General features: G+C 48.0%; 1 protein-coding gene across 1 annotated transcript in view; it reads right to left on the reverse strand.

Annotated features, from left to right (window-relative positions):
- Positions 1–982: 982 nt before the first annotated feature.
- PDIA3 (protein disulfide isomerase family A, member 3) overlaps positions 983–9396 on the reverse strand; it is a 14116-nt gene continuing 5702 nt past the window's right edge. The window contains exons 2-13 of the mRNA XM_009884317.1: positions 9345–9392; positions 8292–8409; positions 7744–7851; positions 6684–6813; positions 6090–6206; positions 5477–5602; positions 4735–4917; positions 4086–4194; positions 3082–3210; positions 2257–2336; positions 1687–1744; positions 983–1391 (exon numbers count right to left, since the gene is read on the reverse strand). Coding sequence (XP_009882619.1) covers positions 1272–1391; positions 1687–1744; positions 2257–2336; positions 3082–3210; positions 4086–4194; positions 4735–4917; positions 5477–5602; positions 6090–6206; positions 6684–6813; positions 7744–7851; positions 8292–8409; positions 9345–9392 — 1326 coding nt within the window. The 3' untranslated portion in view covers positions 983–1271. The remainder of the gene's footprint in view (positions 1392–1686; positions 1745–2256; positions 2337–3081; positions 3211–4085; positions 4195–4734; positions 4918–5476; positions 5603–6089; positions 6207–6683; positions 6814–7743; positions 7852–8291; positions 8410–9344; positions 9393–9396) is intronic.

Genomic DNA, 9396 nt, shown 5'->3' on the forward strand with positions numbered 1-9396 from the left:
GAGAACCATGCGCTAAGCGTTATATGGTCTACTGTACCTAGAGAATTCCAGCAGCAATAAATAATTGGTACACATCCTTTGGAGTTGTTGGGGAGGAATCCACAGAGAAAGCAAGCACTGGCTCTTGCCATGGTAACTGTAACTGCTGCAACACAGCAGTGCCTCAGGAGGCTGCTGATCCTCACTTCAACTCACGTGCAGCCTCTGAAACTCAGAGATCCAGGGCAACAGCCCACCTCTGCTCACCCACCGCCTCACTCCTGAGCTTCCCTGTCAGCACATTCTGGGCCAAGGGTAGGACCGCCTGTACCCCGAGATGGTCAGACACAGCCCACACCATCCACCTGCAGCACAGGATCCTATTCCTCTCCCTCCTGAAGCAAAAGCCACAGCTACCAGCCTGCTTTCTACCAAGAGAAGTAATAATCTTACAATTAACTGGTCTTAACTGTCTTAACCACCCACAAGCCACACACAAGCCTACTGGCCCTGAGGAACACCCCCAGCACTGGCCCCACTGCGTTTGGGTAGAGTATGGAGTCAGCAGTACTCCTCCCCTACACTTGACTACTTTTGCACCAGCTTCAAAGCCGATTTATTGCTGCTATTTGTATGTTGCAGAGCAAGCCCTGTGCCAAGACAGCTCCGTGTGCCTGCACTTGTCCAGATCCAACAGTCACATCAAGTACTACATACCTCTAAACTTGCTGTGGCAGTGTGCACACAGCAAAAACATTTGTCCCTAAGCCCAAAATCTGTATAAATGCAGCACCTGAAGGAGAGCACACTGGGACAGTTGCTGCTACATTCTGGAAGGGCTCTCATTAGACAAAGTCGGAGAACAGGCTAAAGGCTGGGCTTAGGATCTCGAAACAGACTTCTAAAGGCTCGCTGAAGGAAACGACTCACAGTAAGAAGCTGCTGCCTACAAAGAGCAGGATCCTGGTGTCAAGTTTGACATGTCTCCACAGGACAGCGACACTTGGTCTTAAGGGGGTCATTTTATTGTTTCACTTCTCCAAATGTACAAAAAAAATTAGAAAATAACCCTACCCCCCACCCCCTCCCAAACCACAAAACAAACCAGTCTGGGGAGCCCCACAACAGTGCAGCTAAGAGACGGCAGGAAATTAAACAGAACTAGATACAGCAGCTGGGTCCCCTCAGCCCACATGGTCACTGGCTCTCCACAACCCAGAACTGGCCCCAGTCTGCCCAGTGCTTCCCCAATTCACACAGAGCTCATCCTGACAAGATGGCGAGTGGGTACTTTACAAATCCTCCTTCACCTTCTTCTTGGATTTCTTGGTTTTATCTTCCTCCTGCAGCACGGGAGTGTTGGTCGCCTCCCGCTTCAAGTAGCTAATGAAGTCACTCACTTCTCTGCCACCCTGCAGAAAGCACAGGACAATAAGGCAGTGCCCCGACTCCCCGTGGGCTTCCCCCTAGAGGGGGAGTGCAGGTGCCAGGCAGGAGACCAAAGCGACCGGGAGCAGAGCAGAGCAGAGCTCTCCCCAGTGGGTCTGCAGCCCAGCAGAACACTCCCAGCAGGTACCACCGGGTGCGTTCCCCGGGCAACTAATGGGACAGAGTGCCACCCGCAGCTCCAGAGAGGCTCGGCATTATCTGAACACCTGGGTGCTACTTCACTTCTTTACCAAGCAGCAAGAGCAGCAAAAGACTCACCTCGTACTTCTTTGGACTCTGCTTCTTGCCAGCTGGAGCAAAATAGATGGTGGGGAAGCTGGGGAGAGAGGAGAGACACCCGAGCTCCTAACGTGCTCCGTTTTCTTTCAGACCAGCCCTCACCGAAGGGACCCACCTCTGCCTTCCTCTGGTTTAACGCGGTAACTTCAGCAGCTCTTAAGCCAGCAGGTGTGGCCTCCAAAAGCCTGGCTGCATCCACAGAGCTGGCCGAGTTCAACTATGTAGCTAAATTGTTTTCAGAAAAGCAAGCCCAGCATTCTTTTTATACTGCCAAGAACAGGGTCACGGCAGATTTAAAACCAGAGGAAGGGGTTCAGCAAAAAAGGCCTCCGGGCACAGCCAGGCCACCAGAATCCCAGAGAAGCAAGGCAGGTGACTGTCCTTTGCTTTCACTCTTGATTTCTTCACACTAAGCAAATGCCTAGCGATGGCATGCCTATCACCCCAGCCCCTCCTCCCCGTGAGACTCTGTCAGCTTGTGGTTGCTGGTCTGAGGCAGCAGCCTGAACCCTTCCACTGACAGGGTGGTGTTACAACATTACGACTCACCCTCTGACTTCATACGGAGAAGGCACATCATTGGCTGTAGCATCCATTTTGGCAATGACAATATTGGGGTCTTTACTGAGCTGTTGGTAGAAAGAGCTTATTAGTAACCAATCCATAGTAGTTAACATCAGGAACTCACGGATCAACACCATCTAAGATAGTGATGTCCAAAGGACAATGCACACGGTATGCTAAAATGTGAACAGATTTCTTCTGAGCAGTTTACTTCTGCCTCAATGGAGGCACAGGGAACAAAGTCCCTCCTCATCCAGCTGCATGCAACACACATCTCCCCGTGGTACCCTCTGAATTGGTCTGGTATAATTTCTGGAGAATGCTTACCCCAGAGCAACTGCTTGCCTTCAGCCCTAGAAGGTGAGCTGTGAGGATGTGCAGTGCTCAGGAAGGAGTGGTGCCCGGTGGCCAAATAGTAAAAGACTGGTCGGGTCTGGGAGAACAGATTTATCTACTCCACTTGTGGAAGCGTGCAGGGCTAGGTTATCGTTCAGCAGATGGGAGACTATGATCATCCAGAGGGAAAAGCCCCCAAAAAAGAACACTGCCAGCTGAGGCCAATCACTGAATCAGGGTACATTTAAGTGCCACACCAAAGGCAGCAGGCTAAACCCACTAGTGTGGCTGCCACCGTGCTCCAGATCCTGCGAAGGCACTTCTGCATTCACAGGAGAGGTCAAAACTCGTAGTCTAGTCCTCAGGAAGGCACAATTGCGTTCCGTTATCATAAAGGCTAAACAGACACAACCTGCAGGATTGTTTAGTGCTGCAAAATTCTGGTTTGCGTTTGCAAGAGAGTCCCAGACCTACCTTCTCCCCCAATTCTTTGTATTTGGGCTCCAGATTCTTGCAATGTCCACACCAGGGTGCATAAAACTCTATCAGGACATCTTTGTCTTCTGCATTAACAATTTCATCGAAGTTCTCAGCAACCACCACCTGATAATGTTCGAACATACAAGTTAGGGTTGGGTTTTTTTTTTTTTTGTTGTTAAGTCAAGAGTGAGGCTCTAACATGACATGCTCCATACACTCTGCCCAAGAAAGCCTGGTCCTCCCACAGTAAGCAGTAAGTCTCACACTGCACCTACACACCAAGCAGCAAAATAAGCAAATGCACAACTCTTCACCAAGCTAGAACATCTTCAACTTGCGGGTAAAATCCTGTCAGTGCAGGTACCAGCACTACCTGTAAGTGAGGTTGGCACCTGGTATCCTCACAGGAAGAAGACAAAATCACGTCTTTCTAATCCCAGAAAGTTCCAGGCTGAGGAATCAGTTTAACAAGACTGGCTGAGGGGATCCCCATGCGCACACAAATAAGGGAGGGGAAGTCACTGCTTGTAAGGCCCTCATCATAAAGCCAGGCCAAGGAATGCTTTCATTCCGGGCAGAATCTACTGTGAGGAATGAAAGGAATTATGCCACTCCCCCAGCGATGAGATGAACATGTAACTCTTTAGAAATAGTGCAGTCATGACCAGCATTAAAGCCATGCCATGAGGGAGCCGCAGCCAAGACAGCAGGCCTTCGCACGATCCTGGACTTGTACAGCACATCACTACTGTGCTCAAGCAGCAGTTACTACGCTGAGAGAACAAAATGGAATCAAAACCACAAGCTGCAATTTCTCCCTTGGCTCAGAAAACTGTAATACAACAAGGGAGTGAACTCTTCTTCCATTTATCACAGCAGAGGCTTCTCAAGATGCCACAATGCAGCACGGGACGCTGGCATATGACTAGAAGCTGCTGCTGAGCAGCGTCTCTTCATCTGCTGGTAGGAGCTGCTGCTATGCTTGATACAGCACTCACCTTCACAGGGCCATCATTGCTTTCAGGGACAGGCTCCGACTTCAGGTACTTTTTCAAGTTTCCATCGAAGTAATCTTGCAGGAATCTCTCCAGAGCTTTTCCATCACGGCTGAAAGTGAAAAGACGTTTTACAGCCACCATAACACATACAGAATGAGAGGGGAAAACTTTCAAGGCTGATTTAAGCTCCTTCCACCCACAGACCAGATGCCACCCGCATCTCCGAGAGCACCAGTCTGGGGCTGGCTTAGAAGACCCCAGAACAAGTGCAAAAATGCCCTTAAGAGTTTTGACAGGAGGCTGGATGCACATCCCATTCTAAGTTTTAGGCCTTCCAGCATCCTCAAGTTTTCTTTCAAGAAGAAAGGTACAACTATTTCCCCTGCACTTTAATGCATCTTAGTTCCTAACTAGACACTTAAATATCTTGAATTTAATTATCTACCTTTGAACAACAGGAGGGGCTGCAAGCTCTCTAGAGGGCAGGAAAACACACCAGTAGGAGCCATTTTGACCCAGCAATCATTTCTTCCAGCTGGAAAATCCAGCTCTCCTGTTCCCTCCAAGCTAATGAAGTATGATCTGGTCAGAGACCTCCAGACCAAAGTCCATCAAGTGAGAGGCAACACTGCTAAGTTCAAAAACTTACGAGAATTCTTCCTGCATGACGTATTTATCCCCTTTAGCAGTTCGGATGGCAACAACTGGAGCCTCACCCACGCTGCTGTCTAGACCAAACTCTGAAAGCTCATGGCCAAAGGTCTTCCGACTAGCAACAGCAAAAGACAGTTTGTGGCCAGCATCTAAGAACTTCTTTGCAATCATCATAACTCTGAGGGGAGGAAAAAAACACAAGACAGACAAAGCATTATTCCTTGGAACACTTTCTTCCACGTGACATAACACCCTTCACGTTGAAGTGCAAACTGGACAAGGAATTCCATGGCATGGTATGTTCTGCATAGGCAAGCCCTACAGAAATGGTGTTCAGAAGCAGAGGAGTAAGCCTGTGTCTGCTGTGAACGAGGCCTGTGCAAACGTCGTGTGCTTTCACTCTCCACCCCTGTCAGCAGGAGCACCAGGGTCTCAGGCACTGGGGAACACAAAGGACAGAATCCCACACACCACCAGTAAGGAAGCTTGTGCTTAAGGTCCAAGGACGAGGGATGCAGAAGCAAGCAGGTGAAGTTTCAAGGGACACACATATTGCATGCTTTGGGCTCTGCAGGCAGCAGCCACCTCAATAGTTCCGATTAGAAACTCAGCTGGAAGCTTTCTGGGAGTGAAGAATTCACATATAAATAATAGGAGAAACTTTGTCAACTGAGCTACAGAGCAGCACCGATGCAGGGAACAAGTGAGAGGCGCATTAACCCCCCACCGCTGCATACCTGTTGCGCCAGTAGTTGGAGCCCTTTGCGTTCTTCTCATAGTCCACATCATAGTACGCCACCAACAAGTCCTTGCCCTGGATCAGGTCTTTGTTGTCTTCAGTCATGTGTGGACAGATGCCAAAGCTATCAATGAGACAGATGTTAGCAGCTTCGGTTTCACTGCCCGCAACCCATCACCTCCCAGGAATGGGCTCGATGCCACACACTCTCATTTCCCGCCCAAGAGCGTTAAATGCCAGTCATCAGTAAGACCTCAGTGTGAAACACTTTGCCCATTCATGTACCACGTTATTCTAAGTCAAATCTCCACCTCCAGCCACAACGTCAGTGGCTATATCTGACCCAAATAAGGCCAAAGCTGGCCTACTTCTCAGGAAATTCACAGTTTTTAAATAGAAGTGTGGTTATTAGAATATGGACAGTAAATGCCAACAGCCATGCCAGGCTTTCCAGAAGGAAGATGGTTCCCAAAGGAGATGGTGTGAGCAAGACAGCTCTTTTGGACACTAAGCAGGAAATGGCAGCAATGTCAGTTAGAGAAGACAAGTTCTGACAAGGCCAAATCCAACCAGGGCAAGCCTACCACATTCTCTGGTGAGGAATCACTCACATGTTCTCCTGGATGAATTTCTTGATCTTTCCACTGGTGATTTTGTCTTCTGTGTACTTGATGGAGCTGTCCTCAAACTTGTTCGTCAGGCGTGGAGGACGGAATAAGACTATACCCCTGAGGGGAAGTAGATATCGTGAATTAGTTTTAAGTATCCCTGGGTTTCCAAGGATGGCAGCTAGATGAGGCAGTGACTACCCACATTCACTGTCCATAGCTTCAACAAGACTGTCTAGTTTCTTGGTGGCACTGCTGCATTGGATCTACCTGTCAGATGCTTCTCCGCTATTCAGACAGGCCACAATAAGAAACAAAAAAAAAAAAAAACCCAAACACCATAACCAGCAATGGGGAAGCACAACGCCTCTCTTGAGATACTTCCCACCTGGAGGCAGACACTAACTCTCCAGAGCCTGCAACTATTTTTACCTTTTATCTCAGATCTGAAGAGATAAAAAAAGATATGCCACCAGCAGCAGGGGAAGAAACAAGACCTTAAGCTGTGTTCAGAAAGTGAATCCAGTTAACAACTGGAATCCACTAAATTGTTCCAGATGTCTTGGAAACAAGAAATCCTAGTGTTAGACAACTTACTCTCCATCTTCCTCATACTTCTGCACCAATTGGTCCTCACTGGTGTGTGCAAAACGGTAGTTATCTCTTAGGTTGTTGGCTGCTTTCATGAATTCTGAATAAGCATCACCAGATGCATCTCCGAAGAAGCCTGCAGCAGAAAGACAGATGGTGACCCCAAACCAACTCAGCAGCAGTCGCTGTGCAAGCACTCATCATTTATCTCTACAATGCACTGAAAGATCACTTCCGAATCAAGTCCTCCAATCCATGTTCAGGCCTTCATCTTTAACAGCTTCTCCCCCATTTTTATTGGAACCTTTCTGTATTCCCTCCCTTCCCCCAGCAGAAAGTTACTCACAGTCTACCCAGCTTAGTCCCTCAGCCAAAAGGCAGTTGTCCCCTAAGCACTAAGATATCCATTTGTAACCAGCTGACACTACTAGTGGTAACAACTGCCAATGGTACTTAATAAAAATAAGTTGGGGAGTGATGATCAATACTCATCCAGTTACACTTGTAGTAAGATGGCACCTGACCTGCACAAAGGAAAGCTGCTATTGCCACTTGTAAACCGTGGTCAAATCATACAATGCTGACAGCCTACCAGCGTCACGAGATAGCACCCAAAGGTACTTTCTAGCAATTCAAAGCTACCTGTTGTCAGACAGCCAAAAGAGCAACAAGCTTTAAAAAAGATACACTATGGTGCCAGGAGGTCTGAAAGACAGTCAAAGAATCACAGGAAAAAAACCAAACAGGTTGCAATGAATCCCCAGAGGTCACCGAGTCCAACCTCCTGCTCAAAGCAGGACCAGCTTCAAAGTCGGATCAGGTTGCTCAGAGCTTTGTCCAACTGAGTTTTGAAAGTCTCCCAGCCTGAAAGTTTCAAAATCACTCCGGGCACACGTTCCAGTGCTTTATCATTCTCATCACGAAAAATTTTTTTGCCCACATCCAGCTTGTGACTTCTCTCACTACAGCTTATGATACTGCTTCTTATCCTTTCACGGTATATTCCCCAAGACACCTCCCAGAGCCAAGTGTCCGCTCATTTCAGTGCTGCACCAAATCTACTCACCCACTACAGATGCATCTTTATCACCGATGAATTTCTCAAAATCAGCCACAGAATTGAGAGCCACCGAAGCAGGTCCCGCCTGTTTCTTGAGATGACTGACAATTCCATCTTAAAAGAGGTAAGTTAAATGATTAAAGGGATCAATACAAAGTTCTACAAGACATTTTTCAAACTTCCTAAAACAGTTGTTTCTGCAGAATCCATACACCTCTCCCATACAATACAAATGATGCAAATTGAAGGAGCACTATCACCAACTTCACAAAGGAACTTTCTAGCATTTTCCAGATACCACACATCAAGGGTACTGGGAGTTAAAAATAATGTGGAAACCTTCACCTTTAAAAGAGAGCATTAAGGGATACTAAACATCCAGGGCTCTGCCAGCACAAAGAGTTCTGGAAAGGGCAAGGGGAGATTGTGTGTGTAGGTGGCAACCTTGTTTGTATCCCTCAACTTGTGTAACATCCCTCACACAAGTCTATTATACGTGGGTCTGCCTTCCAGCACCATTTTGGCAAGCCAGATGCTTACCGATGAGCTCTTACCTGCTGTCCTGGGCCCATCGTAGGTTCCTGCCTCTTCTCCATCTCGAAAAATTTTTAAGGTGGGATATCCACTGACTCCGTACTTATTACAGGTGTTTGAGTTTGCTGTGCAGTCAACCTAAAGGATGAGGAACATTCCTACTCAGTGACCTAGCCACCTGTATGCACAAAACAAAGCGGCTTTGCCATTGCCCACATTACCACGTATAAAGTCTAGAGGGTCAGAAAGCTCTAGGGTGTCTTTAACCAAGGCTGGATTCCTTCCACAGAAAGTGTAAGGATCCACAAAGCATCTACAAGACCTAAAGCTGGAGAGTAAAGACTGGGGAAGGAGGTAGCACAGGTGTAATGATAGGCCCAGAAAAACATTCGAGGAAATACTGGAAAGATTAAGTAGTTGCAAGTTTGGCCAGACTACACACAGAAAAATACCAGAATAGGTAGATCCTTGTAATCAATTGCAGACTTAACAGGAATCAACTGTTCTCAGTGCCTCATCAGTCCTAAAGTTCCTGCAATGCCCGAAGAAAACAGGCTGACCTCAACTGACAAGGAGGCCATGGTGTCAAGAGTCCATGCCGCTTCCCAGAAAGGAAGAGGAAGACCCTGATTTGAGAAAATTGTACAAGTTTTCCGGCAGAAAAGAAAGCTCTTGGACAGCAACCCTTACTTTCTAAGTCAAGGGACGATATCGTGAAGTACAGTACTACGCTAGTTCTCAGGCTAGATTACACAGCTCAAAGAAGGCTTCTTCCTCCCCGTTCGGGCGAGCCCTCTTTTACGCACTCGTACACACCCATTTTACGCTCTGCACACCATCTGAGTGGCAGCAGCCCTCGCAGGGTTCAGCTTCCAGATCGTTCCCTGGCGTCTAAATCTTCACAGAGACGAAGCCCGTCAGAGCTCTAAGAGCCTCGAAAAGGCCCGATGCGCACACCGGCAGGCGTTGTGAGCGGACTGCAACAGCAAAGCTTTTATTTGACCAAAGTCTATCCGTAAGCCGCCCCCGGGACAGTACCGCCCCCGGGATGAGCTGCTGCAGCAAATCCTCACCTTCACGAGCGGCACGATCCCCTTCAGCCTGGTCGCTGCCGACTCGTACTCC

This window comes from Charadrius vociferus, unplaced genomic scaffold (genome assembly GCF_000708025.1).
Source record: "Charadrius vociferus isolate BGI_N301 unplaced genomic scaffold, ASM70802v2 scaffold750, whole genome shotgun sequence".
In the NCBI taxonomy this organism is placed as follows: Eukaryota; Metazoa; Chordata; class Aves; order Charadriiformes; family Charadriidae; genus Charadrius; species Charadrius vociferus.